The sequence below is a fragment of the Loxodonta africana genome, chromosome 1, assembly GCF_030014295.1.
Source record: "Loxodonta africana isolate mLoxAfr1 chromosome 1, mLoxAfr1.hap2, whole genome shotgun sequence".
Taxonomy (NCBI): Eukaryota; Metazoa; Chordata; class Mammalia; order Proboscidea; family Elephantidae; genus Loxodonta; species Loxodonta africana.
Genome location: NC_087342.1, coordinates 16662358 through 16682428, shown reverse-complemented (window position 1 = coordinate 16682428; position 20071 = coordinate 16662358). Strand labels below are relative to the sequence as shown.

At 40.2% G+C, this 20071-nt stretch overlaps 1 protein-coding gene and 1 long non-coding RNA gene across 3 annotated transcripts in view; both read left to right on the top strand.

Annotated features, from left to right (window-relative positions):
* Positions 1 to 20071, top strand: part of SNX4 (sorting nexin 4) — a 127196-nt gene that overhangs the window by 44641 nt on the left and 62484 nt on the right. For both annotated transcript variants that reach the window (XM_064293138.1, XM_064293117.1), the window contains exon 9: positions 16025 to 16090. In XM_064293138.1, the coding sequence (XP_064149208.1) occupies positions 16025 to 16090 (66 nt within the window). The remainder of the gene's footprint in view (positions 1 to 16024; positions 16091 to 20071) is intronic.
* LOC135232687 (uncharacterized) lies at positions 6 to 13360 on the top strand. Its single transcript, XR_010323260.1, has 2 exons — positions 6 to 416; positions 8389 to 13360. It is a non-coding gene; the product is annotated as an uncharacterized LOC135232687 (long non-coding RNA).

Sequence of the window (20071 nt, the reverse complement as noted above, 5' to 3'; positions counted from 1 at the left end):
TGAGTATTCTGCAAACTTTGAAAGTAAACATGATTGGCTCTACTTAGCTTTTTGCCTGAAAACAGTAGTTCATGACAATGTATGAGGCTGGAGGGTAGATTATGTTTTAAAATGATATCCTATGGTAGCAGTGTTCAAACTTTTAAGCCTCTGAGCCCCCTGCCCCACTTTTTTTTTCTTAAGTGAAAACTTGTGAGGAAGTTCGATATACTGAGCAGATAAAGGTGAAACTACTCTGATTGAAGCAGGGAGTAGGGCCTTTTACCTCTCCTTTCTTGGCATAATGCCTAAGAAGTTTCCGCTGGAAATCACTGTCTCATAGAATTAGAGATTTTCTTTTCATTCTGCCTTTATTTTGTCATTTTATAATTTCTGAAGGTTAGTTTGGTTGTGATGTTTTGAAAGTTAATATCCAGGTGTTTTTTTTTTTTTTTTTTTTTTTTTTTTAAATTTTTATTAAGCTTCAAGTGAACATTTACCATTCCAATCAGTCTGTCACATGTAGGTTTACATACATCTTACTCCCTTCTCCCACTTGCTCTCCCCCTATTGAGTCAGCCCTTACAGTCTCTCGTTTCGTGCCAATTTTACCTTCTTCCATCTCTCTCTATCTTCCCATCCCCCCTCCAGTCAAGAGTTGCCAACACACTCTCCCGTGTCCACCTGATTTAATTAGCTCGCTCTTCATCAGTATCTCTCTCCCCCCCACTGACCAGTCCTTTTCATGCCTGATGATTTGTCTTCGGGGTTGGTTCCTGTCCTGTGCCATCAGAAGTTCTGGGGAGCATTGTCTCTGGGATTCCTCTAGTCGCAATCATACCATTAGGTGTGGTCTTTTAATGAGAATTTGGGGTCTGTATCCCATTGGTCTCCTGCTCCCTCAGGAGTTGTCTCTTGTGCTCCCTGACAGGGCAGACATCGATTGTGGCCGGGCACCAACTTGTTCTTCTGGTCTCAGGATATTGTAGGTCTCTGGTTCAAGTGGCCCTTTCTGTCTCTTGGGTTCTTAGTTGTCGTGTGACCTTGGTGTTCTTCCTTTGCCTTTGCTCCCGGTGGGTTGAGACCAATTAATGTATTTTAGATGGCTGCTTGTTGGCATTTAGGACCCCAGGTGCCACAATTCAAAGTGGGATGCAGAGTGTTTTCATAATAGAATTATTTTGCCCATTGATTTAGAAGTCCTCTCAAACCAAGTTCCCCAGACCCCAGCCCCTGCTTCGCTATCCTTTGAAGCTTTCATTTTATCTCGGAAACCTCTTTACTTTTAATCCTGTCCAATTAGGCTGACCTTCCTTGTTTTGAGTGTTGTCTTTCCCTTCACCCAAAGCAGTTCCCATCTACAGATTGATCAATAAAAAGCCCTCTCCCTCCCTCCCTCCCTCCCTCCCCCCTTTGTAACCACAAAAGTATGTGTTCTTTTCCATTTTTTCTATTCCTCAAGATCTTATAATAGTGGTCTTATACAATATTTGTCCTTTTGCAACTGACTCATTTCGCTCAGCATAATGCCTTCCAGATTCCTCCATGTTATGAAATGTTTCAGAGATTCGTCACTGTTCTTTATCGATGCGTAGTATTCCATTGTGTGAATATACCACAATTTATTTACCCATTCGTCCGTTGATGGACATCTTGGTTGCTTCCAGCTTTTTGCTATTGTAAACAGAGCTGCAATAAACATGGGTGTGCATATATCTGTTTGTGTGAAGGGTCTTGTATTTTTAGGGTATATTCCGAGGAGTGGGATTTCTGGTTTGTATGGTAGTTCTATTTCTAACTGTTTAAGATAACGCCAGATGGATTTCCACAGTGGTTGTACCATTTTACAATCCCACCAGCAGTGTATGAGAGTTCCAGTCTCTCTGCAGCCTCTCCAACATTTATTATTTTGTGATTTTTGAATTAATGCCAGTCTAGTTGGTGTCAGATGGAATCTCATCGTAGTTTTAATTTGCATTTCTCTAATGACTAATGATCGAGAGCATTTTCTCATGTATCTGTTGGCTGCCTGAATATCTTCTTTAGTGAAATGTGTGTTCATATCCTTTGCCCACTTCTTGATTGGGTTGTTTGTCTTTTTGTGGTTGAGTTTTGACAGAATCATGTAGATTTTAGAGATCAGGCGCTGGTCTGAGATGTCATAGCTGAATATTCTTTCCCAATCTGTAGGTGGTCTTTTTACTCTTTTGGTGAAGTCTTTAGATGAGCATAGGTGTTTGATTTTTAGGAGCTCCCAGTTATCGGGTTTCTCTTCATCATTTTTGGTAATGTTTTGTATTCTGTTTATGCCCTGTATTAGGGCTCCTAGGGTAGATCCTATTTTTTCTTCCAAGATTTTTATCGTTTTAGTCTTTATGTTTAGGTCTTTGATCCACTTGGAGTTAGTTTTTGTGCATGGTGTGAGGTATGGGTCCTGTTTCATTCTTTTGCAAATGGATATCCAGGTATGCCAGCACCATTTGTTAAAAAGACTATTATTTCCCCAATTGACTGACACTGGTCCTTTGTCAAATATCAGCTGCTCATACGTGGATGGATTTATATCTGGATTCTCAATTCTGTTCCATTGGTCTATGTGCCTGTTGTTGTACCAGTACCAGGCTGTTTTGACTACTGTAGCTATATAATAGGTTCTGAAATCAGGTAGGGTGAGGCCTCCCACTTTCTTCTTCTTTTTCAGTAATGTTTTGCTTATCCGGGGATTCTTTCCTTTCCATATGAAATTAGTGATTTGTTTCTCTATTCCCTTAAAGTATGACATTGGTATTTGGATTGGAAGTGCGTTGTATGTATAAATGGCTTTTGGTAGAACAGACATTTTTACTATGTTGAGTCTTCCTATCCATGAGCAGGGTATGTTTTTCCATTTAAGCGTGTCCTTTTGAATTTCTTGTAGCAGAGTTTTATAGTTTTCTTTGTATAGGTCTTTTACTTCCTTGGTAAGATTTATTCCTAAGTATTTTATCTTCTTGGGGGCTACTGTGAATGGTATTGATTTGGTTATTTCCTCTTCGGTGTTCTTTTTGTTGATGTAGAGGAATCCAAGTGATTTTTGTATGTTTATTTTATATCCTGAGACTCTTCCAAACTCTTCTATTAGTTTCAGTAGTTTTCTGGAGGATTTCTTAGGGTTTTCCATGTATACGATCATGTCATCTGCAAATAGTGATAGCTTTACTTCCTCCTTACCAATCTGAATACCCTTTATTTCTTTGTCTAGCCTAATTGCCCTGGCTAGGACTTCAAGTACGATGTTGAATAAGAGCGGTGATAAAGGGCATCCTTGTCTGGTTCCCGTTCTCAAGGGAAATGCTTTCAGGTTCTCTCCATTTAGAGTGATATTGGCCGTTGGCTTTGCATATATGCCCTTTATTATGTTGAGGAATTTTCCTTCAATTCCTATTTTGGTGAGAGTTTTTATCATAAATGGGTGTTGGACTTTGTCAAATGCCTTTTCTGCATCAATTGATAAGATCATGTGGTTTTTGTCTTTTGTTTTATTTATGTGATGGATTACATTAATGGTTTTTCTGATATTAAACCAGCCTTGCATACCTGGTATAAATCCCACTTGATCAGGGTGAATTATTTTTTTCATGTGTTGTTGGATTCTATTGGCTAGAATTTTATTAAGGATTTTTGCATCTATGTTCATGAGGGATATAGGTCTAAAATTTTCTTTTTTTGTAATGTCTTTACCTGGTTTTGGTATCAGGGAGATGGTGGCTTCATAGAATGAGTTGGGTAGTATTCCGTCTTTTTCTATACTTTGAAATACCTTCAATAGTAATGGTGTTAAGTCTTCTCTGAAGGTTTGGTAGAACTCTGCAGTGAAGCCATCTGGGCCAGGACTTTTTTTTGTTGGGAGTTTTTTGATTACCATTTCAATCTCTTTTTTTGTAATGGGTCTATTTAGTTGTTCTACTTCTGTATGTGTTAGTTTAGGTAAGTAGTGTTGTTCCAAGAATTTATCCATTTCTTCTAGGTTTTCAAATTTGTTAGAGTACAATTTTATGTAGTAATCTGATATGATTCTTTTGATTTCATTTGGTTCTGTTGTGATGTGGTCCTTCTCGTTTCTTATTCGGGTTATTTGTTTCCTTTCCTGTTTTTCTTTAGTCAGTCTAGCCAATGGTTTATCAATTTTGTTAATTTTTTCAAAGAACCAGCTTTTGGCTTTGTTAATTCTTTCAATTGTTTTTCTGTTCTCTAATTCATTTAGTTCAGCTCTAATTTTTATTATTTGTTTTCTTCGGGTGCCTGATGGATTCTTTTGTTGCTCACTTTCTATTTGCTCAAGTTGTCGGGACAGTTCTCTGATTTTGTCTCTTTCTTCTTTTTGTATGTGTGCATTTATCGATATAAATTGGCCTCTGAGCACTGCTTTTGCTGTGTCCCAGAGGTTTTGATAGGAAGTATTTTCATTCTCGTTGCTTTCTAAGAATTTCCTTATTCCCTCCTTGATGTCTTCTATAACCCAGTCTTTTTTCAGGAGGGTATTGTTCATTTTCCAAGTATTTGATTTCTTTTCCCTAGTTTTTCTGTTATTGATTTCTAGCTTCATTGCCTTGTGGTCTGAGAAGATGCTTTGTAATATTTCGATGTTTTGGATTCTGCAAAGATTTGTTTTATGCCCTAATATGTGGTCTATTCTAGAGAATGTTCCATGTGCGCTAGAAAAAAAAGTATATTTTGCAGCAGTTGGGTGGAGAGTTCTGTATAAGTCAATGAGGTCAAGTTGGTTGATTGTTGTAAGTAGGTCTTCCGTGTCTCTATTGAGCTTCTTACTGGATGTCCTGTCCTTCTCCGAAAGTGGTGTGTTGAAGTCTCCTACTATATATGTGGAGGTGTCTATCTCACTTTTCAATTCTGTTAAAATTTGATTTATGTATCTTGCAGCCCTGTCATTAGGTGCGTAAATATTTAGTATGGTTATGTCTTCCTGATCAATTGTCCCTTTTATCATTATATAGTGTCCTTCTTTATCCTTTGTGGCGGATTTAAGTCTAAAGTCTATTTTGTCAGAAATTAATATTGCTACTCCTCTTCTTTTTTGCTTATTGTTTGCTTGATATACTTTTTTCCATCCTTTGAGTTTTAGTTTGTTTGTGTCTCTAAGTCTAAGGTGTGTCTCTTGTAGGCAGCATATAGATGGATCGTGTTTTTTTATCCAGTCCGTGACTCTCTGTCTCTTTATTGGTGCATTTAGTCCATTTACATTCAGCGTAATTATAGATAAGTAAGTTTTTAGTGCTGTCATTTTGATGCCTTTTTATGTGTGTTGTTGGCCATTTCATTTTTCCACATGCTTTTTTGTGCTGAGACGTTTTTCTTAGTAGCTTGTGAGATCCTCATTTTCATAATGTTTAACTTTGTGTTTATTGAGTCGTTACGTTTTTCTTGGCTTTTTTCTTGAGTTATGGAATTGATATTCCTTTTTGTGGTTACCTTTTTATTTACCCCTATTTTTCTAAGTAAAACCCTAACTTGTATCCTTCTATTTCGCCTTGTATCACTCTCCATCTGGCAGTTCAATGCCTCCTATATTTAGTCCCTCTTTTTGATTATTTTGATCGTTTAGCTATTGATTTCCATGATTTCCTGTTGTATGTATTATTTTGTTTATTTATTTATTTTTTAGAATTAGTCTTAATTTGTTTGTTTTTGTGCTTTCCCTGTTTGAGTTGCGTTGATATCAGGACGTTCTGTTTTGTGTCCTTGTATTGTGCTGGTACCTGATATTATTGGTCATCAGGCCAAACAATCTCCTTTAGCATTTCTTGCAGTCTTGGTTTAGTTTTTGCAAATTCTCTAAACTTGTGTTTATCTGTAAATATCTTAATTTCTCCTTCATATTTCAGAGAGAGTTTTGCTGGATATATGATCCTTGGTTGGCAGTTTTTCTCGTTTAGTGCTCTGTATATGTCGTCCCATTCCCTTCTTGCCTGCATGGTTTCTGCTGAGTAGTCTGAACTTATTCTTATTGATTCTCCCTTGAAGGAAACCTTTCTTTTCTCCCTGGCTGCTTTTAAAATTTTCTGTTTGTCTTTGGTTTTGGCAAGTTTGATGATGATATGTCTTGGTGTTTTTCTTTTTGGATCAATCTTAAATGGGGTTCGATGAGCATCTTGGATAGATATCCTTTCTTCTTTCATGATGTCAGGGAAGTTTTGTGTCAGGAGTTCTTCAACTATTTTCTCTGTGTTTTCTGTCCCCCCTCCCTGTTCTGGGACTCCAATCACTCGCAAGTTATCCTTCTTGATAGAGTCCCACATGATTCTTAGGGTTTCTTCATTTTTTTTAATTCTTTTATCTGATTTTTTTCCAGCTATGTTGGTGTTGTTTCCCTGGTCCTCCAGAAGTCCCAGTCTACATTCTAATTGCTCGAGTCTGCTCCTCTGACTTTCTATTGCGTTGTCAAATTCTGTAATTTTATTGTTAATCTTTTGGATTTCTACATGCTGTCTCTCTATGGATTCTTGCAACTTGTTAATTTTTCCACTATGTTCTTGAATAATCTTTTTGAGTTCTTCAACAGTTTTATCAGTGTGTTCCTTGGCTTTTTCTGCAGTTATCCTAATTTCATTCGTGATATCTTTAAGCATTTTGTAAATTAGTTTTTTATATTCTGTATCTGATAATTCCAGGATTGTATCTTCATTTGGGAAAGATTTTGATTCTTTTGTTTGGGGGGTTGGAGAAGCTGTCATGGTCTGTTTCTTTATGTGGTTTGATATGGACTGCTGTCTCCGAGCCATCACTGGGAAACTAGATTTTCCCAGTAGTCAGCTAAAAAAAAATGCAGTCAGATCCCTATCTGAATTCTCTCTCTGGCTCCGGGTATTCGGATGTTAATGGGGTCGCCTGGGGAGGGTGGGGGAGGGATCTGAGAGCTAGGAGTGTAGCACCACAGAATATAGAGCTGAACACCACGTTCACGCTCCGCCCCCGTTTGCCAAAATCCGGGCTGGACGGGTCCCTGGCTAGGACACTGCTTTCCTTGCTCGAAAACCAGTCCCTTCCTCCTGGGGACTTCCTCCGGTGCGCGGCACCGCTCGTGGGCACTGGGTGGGCGTTTCCCGCACGAACGGGTGGGCCCGCCCCCAGGGTCTATTCAGGCGATTATAATTAGATCCCGCGGTCACGCGCCGCCTGTGCGCGCGCCCAAATCCCAGCGGGATGACTTCCGGGTTGAGACGCTGCTTTCCCTGTTCGGGAACCAGTCACTTCCTCCCCGGGACTTCTCCTTCCGGAGCGCCACACCTCTCGCGCGAACTGGGTTGCGTCACCTGCACGGCCAGGTGGGCCCGCCCCCTGGGTCAATTCAGGGCAATAAAAATGGACTCCGTGCTCACGCCCCGCTCGTGCGCGCGCCCAAGCCCCAGCAGGACGGAACCCCGTCTGGGACGCTAGTTTCTGCGCTTCGGGACCAATCAGTTCCTCCGCACGGCCAGGTGGGCCCGCCCCCTGGGTCAATTCAGGGCAATAAAAATGGACTCCGCGCTCACGGCCCGCTCGTGCGCGCGCCCAAGCCCCAGCAGGGCGGCACTTTGTCTGGGATGCTACTTTCTGCGCTTTGGGACCAATCAGTTCCTCCCGGGGACTTCTCCTTCCAGTGTGCCGCACCTCTCGCGCAAACTGGGAGGGCGTCACTCGCACGACCAGGTGTTCCCGCCCTCTGGGTCAATTCAGGGTAATAAAAATGGACCCCGCGCTCATGCCCCGCCCGCGCGCGCGCGCGCGTGCCCAGATCGCAGCGGAATGGCTCCCCGTCTGGGATGCTGCTTTCCCTGTTTTGAGACCAGACACCTCCGGGGATTTCTCCCTCTGGTGTGCCGTGCCACACGCGCGGACTGGGTGCGCGTCCTCCCGCACGAACGCGTGGGCCCCGCCCTGGGGTCACTCCAGGGAAACACAGCTGACCCCCCCCCCCGCGTGCGCCCCGTCGGCTTCTCGCCTAACTCCCGGCGGACAGCAGGGCACCCCAGCTGGGACGCTGTTCTCCCCCCTCTCAGATCAGTCACTGCCTCCCGGGTGTTTCTCCCTCCGGCTGCTCCCCTATGCCGCCCGCGCCAACCTGCTAGGCTTCCTCCCGGGATGGGTTCAGGGGGGAAGGGGTGGGCCCCCTTTCTGTGCCGTCTGCCCCCCTGGGCTCTGCCCCAGATCGAGCTCCGAAGGTCACCTGCCTGGTGCGCTGGCTCCTAGTTCTGAAAACAGTCGCTGTCTGCCCGTATTTGTTCGTCCTCCGTCTCTAAGTCTGTGCTTGTTGTTCAGAGTTCATAGATTCTTATGTATGTGATCGATTCCCTTGTTTTTCCGAGTCTTTGTTGCAAGAGGGATCCGCGGGAGCGTCCACCTAGTCCGCCATCTTGGCCCCCTCTCCTCCAGGTGTTTTTATAAGAAAAATATCCTTGCTAATGTTCAGTTTTAAGTCCTTTTGATTGGCTTAATTTTAAAATATGACTTATGTTTTTGAATAGGTAATAGATTTATATGGCACAAAATTAAAAATGAACGAAGGTTTGTCTGGTGAAAGGTCTCCTCACCCTTCTCTGCCAACCAACCACCCAGTTCTCTTTGGAGACAACTAATACCAGTTTCTTAGTTTCTTGTGTATCCTTCCAATGATACGTAACACTGCAAACATACTAACATGCAAGCAAATACATTTTTCTTTTTAAACCCCAAAAAGGGAACGTATTGTATATATTGCTTTTTTTTTTTAAGGACCATTCTTCAAGATACATTGTTATCAGTAAGTAATTGTATTGACATTTATTGAACAGGCTCGTCCTAATTCATTTCACCAGTCTCCTCTTGATAATTGTTTCTAGTTGGTTACTGTTGTATTCAATGCAGCAAATACTCTTGGACGTGTCATTTCACACATGTGTGAGTAGAAATGTAGGATAAAATTCTACAAGTGAAATTACTGGGCCTCAGGATGGTAGCGTTTGTAGTTTTGATCAATGCTGCCAATTCACCCTGTACGGACGTTGTTAAACTCCCAAGAGCAAAGGATGAGCCTGGCCCTCGCGTGCTTGCCCGAACACCGCGTTACTGTCTGAGGAGGAAAAGTGGTTTCTCTCCTCTGTAGTTGTTAATTTGCATTTCCCTATAAATGAAGTCAAACAGCTTTTCCTATGCCTAAGAGCCATTTTTTTTTCCTAGTCCATGAGCTCTCTGTATATATCTTTTACCCTTTTTTCCTATTGGGCTGATAGCGTTGTTTCTTGTTGGTTTGCCAGGAAGTTTAGGCCTTTGTAAAATGAATTTCTAGTTTGTTATATGTCTTTTGGTTTTTCTTATGGTGGCTTTTAACATGCAGAAACATCCTATTGCATTAAATTGAACTACATATAAATGATTAATTTTTCTCTTTTTTAGACAAATGATCTCTGATTTTTGTGTATATTTTAATGAACCCTTCCCCAGTTTAGATTATTAAAAAAAAAGGTTTTTTTCCTCATTCTATATTTTTATGGGTTCATTAAGCTTTGATTCATCTGGAATTTATTTGAATGTAAGGTGTGAGGCATGGATCTAAATTTATTTAATTCATTTATCAGAGGAGCAGGTTGTATGTCTTTGGTGGATCAGTGCATTAAAATTAAATGCAGGTTGGGACAACATCAGGATTATGTGGCAGTTTTTAATGAGAAGTAGAGAATTCTTGATATTTAAAAAATATAAACTCTTCATAAGTAGGACAGGAATATCTAAGAATACCCTAAGGATAAAAGAGCCCAAGTGCCTGCCTACTACAGGTAAAAACCTAACCACCCTTCTCCAGCTTGGCCTTCCACAAAGGCCAAACATAAAGGAGTAGTATAATGCAAAGAAAGGCAAATAGTATTCAGCCTTTTGACGTTCGCTGCATGGTGTTTGAGGCTTGACTCACGCAAGTCAACCCTGATTTTTAGAATGTTATCCAAATTAGAACTCTCATTAGGTTTGGGAACAATGCTCATTTAAAAATTAACATGAATTAAACACTCCCAAGAGTAGCATGTTTGTAATAATTGACAAATGGGCTTGTATTAATGTGAGAGGCAAGCAGATAACAGGTCAGTTGGTTGACTCAAATTTTAAAGAAAATTATTTACCTTAATGTGACATAAATCGTGTACAGGTTTATCTTTACCAAGTCAATAAATTAATAGAAAACCATTTTACATCTAAAATATTTGATGAAAAGTAGGCCAGGGAGACCAGAGGTAGTTGAGGTAATTTAAACAAGTGATCAAGAGTCTGAACCAGGGCAGTTGCCAGTGGGCAGTATTAAGGAGACATAAATGGATTATCAGTGGATTCTTTCAGTCATTCAGCAAACACTGAACTCTTGTTGTGACATAGATAACTAAGAATATCAGGATTTAATTTGTGGGCAGCTAATTTTTTTTAACTGGGAGGATGGAAACCCTGGTGACACAGTGGTTAAGAGTTTGGTTGCTAATCAAAAGGTCAGCAGTTTGAATCCTCCAGACAACTCCTTGGAAACCCTGTGGAGCAGTTCTGCTCTGTCCTGTAGGATCACTATGAGTCGAATCGACTCTCCGGGAACGAGTTTGCGTTTTTTGGTTTAATTAGGAGGATTGTGGTAGGGAATATAGGAGAAATAGAAGGTCTGCAGAATGAGCTAGAGGCTTCTGTTCTGGATAGATTGCATTCGAATTAAAGATTTCTATTAAGCAGTTGGCACTTTCAATCAGGAATGTGAGAGGCTGGTGAGAGTATGAGTTGCATATATAAGATAGACCCTCATGGAGGGATTTTTAACAACGTAGAGTTGGGTGATAATGTTCAGGGTTAGAATAAGTCTACAAGAGACTGGAGGACCAAACCTTGGGGAATACCTGTGTTCAAGGGTTAGGTAGGAGAGAAGATAGAGGGTTTGGGAAGATACAGAGCTATCTGAAAGCAGAGAAGTAAGATGTAGGAGGCAACTTCAGTTGGCCTCTGCCTTAGGGAAGTAGGTGTCTCTGCTGAAAACAAGTTGGGTAATTGTGTCATTGGGGAGCTTGAGGGGAGTGACATAGGGCAGTCTGTCTCCTCAAACTTAAGCAGTGGGAAATTGTTAAATATGTCCTACACACCCTCCTTTACCTTCACCTGCCACCCCACGATTAGCTGGAAGCAGCTGTGGTAAGTATACATCTCTTTGAAAGCTTGAGTTTTATCAGTTCATGCAAAATTTGCACTTTATTCATAGACTATCCATGGCCGTGTGTGTGTGTGTGTATAAATGAAAGAGCCTTTCTCCCCTCAAATGTTAGAGTTGATTCTTCAGAACAGTTGTGCCATGTCTATAAGCTCCATGGCTTCCAGTATCCATGATGAAATATCCCAGTCTGAGGCACAGTGGTGAGGACATCAGAGGATTGCTGAGCAGTGCCAGTTGTGGGGAATGTTTGTGTCTTTTGAATGCCACTGACCCATGAGAGTAATGAGAAAAAATTGAAAGTTCTGGGCCACATAATTGGAAAAAAATCTTAATTTGTTATTTTTTTTTGGTTTGATATTTGAGAGGAAGAAATATAAACCTAGTTTCATAAGCTTGGTTTCCTAATTTAACTTTTTTCCATATATGCCTCAAATAATTTATTTTGAAATTATGGCTAGTTGCTAAATTGGAGGTTAGAGTGAGAGAACAGACTAAGGAAAGAGACTGAGCTATGAGTTGAAAATGACCATCAAAAGTAGGGAAGAGAGATGAAGAGACCAAGTTACATAAGTAAGAAATGAGCAAGAATTAGACTCAGCGAAGAAACAGGGAAGATTTTCTGATATGTTTATGTTTATGTCATGTATTGTTAATGTTTGTTTCTTTACTGAATGGAGGAGTTCGTTCTGTGTTCTTCGAGCCTTTTTGAAGGCCTCTCCCACCTAACTCCCACCCCAGTGGTTGACCTGATTTAGGGCAGCCAAAGGGCCGTTCCCCGGGAGACTATGGGTCTTGTCTCCTTTGACCAGTTTCGGCTCAGCTAAGAACACTGAGTATGTATGTGAGCTGAGTATGTATGTGAGCTTCATTCCGCAGAAGACAGACAAAACGGGAAAGAGTTTTACCTCCGTTAACTGCGTTTGCTGCTGATGAAAGCTGACAGGAGCTAATAGCCTAAAAGTGTTGTAGTATTATGTTAATAGAACATTTTTAAATACTCGTTTTAATCCACATTAAATACTGAATTCACATGGAAGCAACAATCTCTCCCAGACTTAGCGGTACGGTTCCTTTCGCAGATTTCTTTCAGAAAACCACTTGCAAAGGCACGTGATCAGGGATACACAAAGTCTGTGGCAGACATGCTGTGGAGCCTCAGAGCTCAGAGACACGGGTTGGATTTTGTTTAACAATGCTGTGCTTAATTATTACTTTGTCATTTGCATGGTCAGTGGAGGGAAGGGCTGTTTTAACTTTTTTCTCAAAAAGAGAAGGAAATGTCATGGGTTAGGATTAGTAGACATAGCACTACGCTGGGGGTTGATTCTAGTCTCAGCTCTGCCTCTGATCAGCTGCGTGACTTTGAGAAAACCAAAGATCTCTGAGTTTGATTTTATGTATCTATTCAATAGAGAGGTTAAATGAGGACAGTGATTTCCAAATCTTTTCTTAGCATGGACCTTCATGTTGGAAGGAACTCTTGTACAAAGTATAAACAAACCTATTACCACAGAGCTGCTTGAGGCTGGAGACGCTCCCTCCCATGCCTCTGTCCCTGATGAGCACCAGATTGGGTGACTAAACTTAACTCTACCCACGGCTGTTGAGTCACTTCCGACTCATGGCAACCCCATGTGTCACGGAGTAAAACTGCTCCAGAGGGTTTTCTTGGCTGTAATCTTTACAGAAGCAGATCGCCAGGCCTTTCTTGCACCGTGCTGCCGAGTGGGTTCTTTAGGTTAGTAGTTGAGTGCAAACCATCTGTGCTACTCAGAGACCTCAAATTTAACTCTAAACTTCATTTTTGGTTTAATTTGTATTATTTTTCATTCCTATCCTAAATCTGAGGAGCCCCGGTGGTCCAGTAGTTAAGCACTCAGCTGCTAACTGAAGGGTCGACGGTTCAAACCCACCAGTTGCTCTGCAGGAGAATAGAACTGGCATCTGCTTCTGTAGAGATTTACAGCCTTGAAAACCCTACGGGGCAGTTCTCCTCTGTCCTGTAGGGTCGCTATGAGTCAGAGTCGATTCAACAGCACATAACAAAAAAACCAAAAAACCAAACCCACTGCCATCGAGTCTACTCCGACTCATAGCGACCCCATAGGACAGAGTAGTACTGCCCGATAGGGTTTCCAAGCAGCGCCTGGCGGGTTCAAACTGCTGACCTCTTGGTTAGCAGCCATAGCACTTAACCACTACCCCACCAGGGTTTCCCACATAACAAAACAGCATCCTAAATCTAGATGCTCAGGCATTCTTGGAGTTTTTTCCTTTTTTTCTCTAATGAAATGGTAAAATACTGGGGCAGGGAGGACCCTGGTGGTTCTATAGTTCAGGGTTCTTAATCCAAGAGGCGAAGATGGACTTCAGCCTGCCTGAAGTCGCTGAAATTAATTATATACAAAATTTTGTGTTTGTGGTTTTCCCCCCAGGTCCATAGTTTTCATCAGATGCCGTAAAAAGTGCATGACTCTTACTGATCTGGTTGATTTACCCTTTAAGTACTTTAAGATGACAATTATGCCTCTTTTAAATTTGATGCTAAGCCCCTTTCCCTTTGAATAGTTCCGTGTGTCTCAGTGGTTTCTTCCGTCCTCACTAAACTGGTTAACATTTTCTATTCCCTACTCTAGACTTATCCTTGGACCCTTTTGTCTAGCTTAAAAAAAAAAAAAAAAAAAAAAAAAACCCATTACCATTGAGTCGATTCCAACTCGTAGGGACCCTATAGGACAGAGTAGAACTGCCCCACAGAGTTTCCGAGAAGTGGCGGGTGGATTTAAACTGCCGGCCTTTTGGTTAGCAGCTGGGCTCTTAACCACCTGCGCCACCAGGGCTCCTTTGTCCAGGTAGTGCATCTTACATTGTAATGGGTACACACGTCACCTGGGAATCCTGTTAAAATGTAGATTCTGATTCAGTAAGTCTGGAAAGGGTCCTGAGATTCTGAATTTCTAGCAAGTTTCCAGGTGATTCTGTTGCTAGACCACAGATTGAGTAGCATAGGGCTAGACTCTACATACCTCGAGGTGAGAGATTTTTGTCTTATTTATCTTTGTCCTGTAGTGCCTAGCAGTGGCTGATACACAGAACTCATTGTTTTCTTCTTTACATTTATTAATTCATTTATTGGTTCATTCTTTCATTTAACCTCAGAACTATAAATGCCAAGTATTTGTCAGACACCAAACTATTTACTGTGAATACAGAGATGAGGAAGTTTAAGTCTTGCCTTCCTTAAACTTTCCTGTAGTCTTGTTTGGGATACAAAGGAATTAAATTTAGTTATGTTGACATTGAGGTGCTGGCACATAGTAAAATGCTCAAAGATTATAAATTAATGTGGGAACCTGAGGGGCATGTTGAATTCAAAATGACAGGTGCATAAAAGCACAGTTGTCTTGTAGGCACAGAAATGTGGCTTTGGAGCTTAGATAACAGAGCTAGAGATGTTAGAAAACCATTTTATAAACAGCAGAGCTGTAAAAAAAAATACTAACTGTTGTTACTATTTTGAGAGTAGTTAAACATAAGAAAAGAAAATTATCAGAGGGAGTCTTACTTTGTCATTTAATCATAACAAAACTGTTATGTAAGTGACTTATGTGTTTTGCTAATTTGACAATATTTAAAAACCATGTGAGGTTTTTGATTGTTTTTTTTTTTTTGGAGTCTAGTACTATAAGCATATAACCTGATATTCCAAAAACAGTTTATAAAAACCACCGGTTAACAAAATAATACTGCTTAAATTTTTTTTCTTTCATGATGTGTTGCAATTGAAGATGTTTATTATACAGTGTTTAAATAGAAAAAAAAAAAAATTGGAAACACCCTGCATGGCCAGGAAAATGGTTTAGAAATTATGAGTTACTATTTGAAGCAGTGTTTAGAAAGGATTAGAGTATTTTAATAACATGGAAAAATGCTCTTAAGGGAAAAAAACTTTAAAAAGTCCATATTTTTATGATCTCAGGCACAGTAAAATGAGCAGATAAAAAGACTAGAAGAAGATATATCAAATTATGTGATCTCTGGGATTGTAGATTTGAATATTTAGGGTTATAGATTTATGTCCCCAGTTTACTGTAATAAACATATATAACTTTCATAAAAAGGATTTCTTTAGGAGACACATTTCGTAGAAATGGCAAAGAAATGATCTGTGGTTGTAGAAGGCCTTCTCACTCAGCAGTGTGAGTGACCAGAGTTTTACTGTCCTTCTGTACAGTCGTCTTTTCTGTTAGCATTTGGAGCAGTGCCACGTAATCAGGTGTGTTCATCAAAACCATTCATGGAGCTTTTAAAAATAACGTACTTCAGCTCCATCCCCGGAGAGCCTGACCGAGAGGGTTAAGAACGGAGCCAACGTCCTTATTTTTTAATAGCGCTACCACCACTGCTTGCCGTCAAGTCAGTTCTGATTCGTGGCGACCACGTCCGTGTCAGAGGAGAACTGGGCTCCACAGGGTTTCCAGTGGCGGATCTTTGGGAAGCACCTCTGGGTGGACTTGAACCTCCAGCCTTTCAGTTAGCAGCCAGGTGTGTTAACTGTATGCACCCCCCCAGGGACCCCAGCTGAGAACTATGTCTGTAAGCAGAAGCTGTTTTGTATACTTATCTTGCACTCAATAGTAGCAGATACCAGCTTCTGAACTAACATTTTCAAACCCTCACTTGCAGTTATTTGTTAAGCTGAAGAGGAAAGCAGCATATTTGAGTCACAGAAAATGAATCTAAATGTAGATACTGCACATTGTTTAAAAACTAGTTAGAAACAAATCCTGTGAAAAGAGTCAACTAACATTCCGTACATTCTAATTCGTTATGTTTTTGGTTTCCACTTTTTCTTCCTAGTGAATGGAGTGCCATAGAAAAAGAAATGGGCGATGGACTACAGAGTGCTGGTCACCATATGGATGTGTAAGTCCCTGGAGACTTTAATGTAAAGCCTGATGTGAAGTTTGGGGATGAAATAATGGTAACTCTTCAATACTTGTAGAAAAAACAGCATTGAACAATCTTCCGTACTTAGTACAAGAAAAACTCTCATTAAACAAGGAGTAAAAGGGAATTTCCTCAGTCTTAAACTTATAGCTAATATTGTACTTAGTATTGAAATGTTCTCTCTAGGTTCAAGATCAAGTCAAGGCTGCCTGCTCTCACCACTTCTGTTTAAGTTTGTACTGGAGTTTCTAGTCAATGCAGTGAGGCAAGAAAATTAAAAAAGGCATAAATATTAGAAAAGAAATAAACTGTCTTTATTTGCAGTCAACAGAATCATTTACATAGAAAATCCTAAGGAATCACCAAAAATACTATAAACCAAAAAACAAACAAAAAAACCCAGTGCCATCAAGTCGATTCCAACTAATAGCGACCCTATAGGACAGAGTAGAACTGCCTCATAGAGTTTCCAAGGAGCGCCTGGCAGATTCGAACTGCCATCCCTTTGGTTAGCAGCCGTAGCACTTAACCACTACACCACCAGGGTTTCCAAAAATACTATAAAATAGAACTAACAAATTCAAGATTGCAAGATACAATGGCAATATAGAAATCAGTTGTTCTTATATACTAGCAAGAACACTAGAGAAATAAAATTTAAGAAACAATGTTTATAATAGCATCAAAAACATACTACTTAGGGATTTATTTAATGAAAGATACGAAAGACCTCTACAGTAAAAACTATATAAAACATTGCTAAGAGAGATTAAAGAAGACCTGCGTAAATGGAAAAGTAAACCGTGTTCATGGATTGGAAGATTGAGTATTGTTCAGATGTGCACTCTCCCGAAACTGACCTTAGAATCAATGCAGCTCGATCAGAATTCCCATAGGCTTTTTTTTTTTCCTTCTTCTCAGTTTTTACTATTTCTCAAGATCTTATAATAGTGGTCTTATACAATATTTGTCCTTTTGCCTCTGACTAATTTCACTCAGCATAATGCCTTCCAGGTTCCTCCATGTTATGAAATGTTTCACAGATTCGTCACTGTTCTTTATCGATGCGTAGTATTCCATTGTGTGAATATACCACAATTTATTTACCTATTCATCCGTTGACGGACACCTTGGTTGCTTCTCCCATAGGCTTTTTAAAGTAAAAATTGATGAGCTAATTCTAAAATTTATGTGGAAATACAGAGGACCTAGAATAGGCAAAGCAAGCTTGGGAGAAAAAAAAAAAACTAGAATATACTACCAAATTCAAGCCTTACTATAATGATAAAGATTGATGGAATAGAATAGAGTCAAGAAATAGACCCATACTTACACACTATGGTTTTATGCACACAATGCGTGCTTTCTGTGTTTGCCAACCACACCTTCCCCCCATGAGGTGTTTTCATAAGCACACTATGCTGTTTTTTTTAACAAACATAGAACGCACATATTATTTGCATAAAAATACAGCAGTCCATTTCAACAGATGCTGCTGGAATAACTTTGTATTTATATTGAAAAAAAAATAAAAAAAGATCCTCCACCCCATCTCATACTTTAAAAAACACTTCAAGTTGGTTCTCATACCTACGTATAAAAGCTAAAATTACAGCTGTTAATAGAGAAAATAAGAAACTATTGTTATGACTCTGGAATAAGGAAAAATGTCTTGAAGAAGACACAAAAAGGTAAATGGACTCATAAAAGAAAAAAAAGATAAATTGTTCTTCATTCGATTTAAACATTTCTACTTATGAAACAACACTATTCATATAGTGAAGAGGCGTGCCACAGACTGGGCACAAACATTTCCAACATACATATCTCACAAAGAAATTGTAATATATAAAGAACCCCTAAAACTCAATAATAAAAAGACAAAGTATCCAATTAAAAAAAAGCCATTGCCGTCGTGTCGATTCCGACTCATAACGACCCTATAGGACAGAGTAGAACTGCCCCTTAGGATTTTCAGTGGATTCGAACTGCCAACCTTTGTTAGCAGACAAGCTCTTAACTGCTACGCCACCAGGGCTCCAATCCAGTTAAAAACTGGGCAGAAAAACTCAACCACTTCAGAAGAGAATATGAATGGCCGATAAGCAATGAAAAGGCGTACCGCAGTCATGAGGGAATTGCGGATTAAGACCATAACAAGATATTACGTCGCAGATACTAGAATGGCTAAAATTAAAAAGACTTGAGAACAGCAAGTGTTGGTGAGTACGCGGATGAACTGAAACTCTCAGCATTGCTGAGGGAAGTGTAAATGGTACTAAAAAAAAAGCTGTTGCTGTCGAGTCAGTTCCGACTCATAGTGACCCTATAGGACAGAGTAGAACTGCCCCTTAGGGTTTCCAAGGAGCAGCTGGTAGATTTGAACTGCCGACCTTCTGCTTAGTAGCTGTAGCACACCATAGCTCTTAACCGCTGCGCCACTTTGAAAAACTGTTTGGCAGTTTCTTCTAAAGTAAACATACACCAGCATTCCGTGCCTAGGTATTTATCCGAGAGAAATGAAAATATATGCCCCCCTAAAAAAAATTTGTACAAGATTGTTTATAGCAGCTTTATTATATAATAGATCCAAACTGAAAACACCCTAAATGTTTACCAGTAACAGAATGGATAAGCCAACTGTGGGCGTGTTCAGAGAACACTCAGCGATAAAACGGGATCAACTATTAATAGACACAACAAAAAAGAACGAATCTTGAGAACATGTTGACCAAAAAGAAACCAGACACAGAAGATTACATTTTGTGTAATTCCATTTGTATGGCACTGAAAAGCAGCCAGAACTAATCTATGATGGTAGAAATCCAAAGGGAAGTCACGTGCGGGGAGTGGTAAGTGGCTGGCAGAGGAGAGGAGGGAACTTTACGGGGAGCTGATACTCTTCTGTGTCTTGACTGGGGTCGGGTGATGCACAGCACTCATCTTTATGCTGGAAATCTGTGCATGTCACTGTGTGTAGTTTTTACCTCGATTCTGTAAACATGTATTGAGTGCGTGCTGTATCAGTTGCATATGGATACACAAATGTTAGCCCACAGACTAATGACCGCAGTGCTCTCCAAAGTATCCCACTGGCTAGCTGTTTGGAAAAAAAGCAGAAGCTAGGTTCATGTTTTATGCCAAACAGCAATTATTTCCAGATGGATCAAAGATCTATAAAGAAATAAAAAAAAATGAAGCCACAAAAGTACTGGGGAACAAAAGGGTAAATTAAAAAAAGAAAAGGCATAGGAAAGAGTTACCTAAGTGTGACACAAAACTCAGAGGCCGTAGGAGAAAAGGAAATGTTTCCTGTGGACAAAAATAGCACAAACAAAGCGATCTTCCAGGGTCCTTAGCCCAGCCACCTGTGCGATGCAGGAATCCCCTTGACAACACTTACGCCAGGTGATCATCCAGCCTACCTTTGGAGACAGAATCCTTACAATGGGGAGCAAGTCTGAGAGAGAACAGAATTAGCTCCAGGTCACATAGTTAAGAGCAGTAGAACAGGGAGCAAGTTGTCATTCCTAGTGCAGCATAATTTTTTGTTTTTCCATGTAGTGATTCCGAGCTAGGGACATATCCTGGGGAAGGCTTTCGGGCCGTTTTAAATGCAAGAGATAGCGATTGAATTAGAAACCTTTCCACCACACAGGTCGGGGGAAAGCTAGGCTAAGATTCACCAGTGATCGACAGGCAGTTTAAAATTAGCAAGCAGATGTGAATTTATAGATTTAGGAATGTACGGGCCCAGCTTTCTTTTCTTTATCCCACTGCTAGGTTCCTAGATCTCCTCCACTCTGTTGTCTTTCTTCAGATGGGTGAGCAGAAGTTGTAGTAACTATATTCTAGCATGACACTGTATGGGTTTGGACAAAAGTGAAAATAACAATTACTGTTTTCTTTAAAAAAAAAAAATTCTTTTGGACAATGTCTAGAATTTTGTGGACTGTT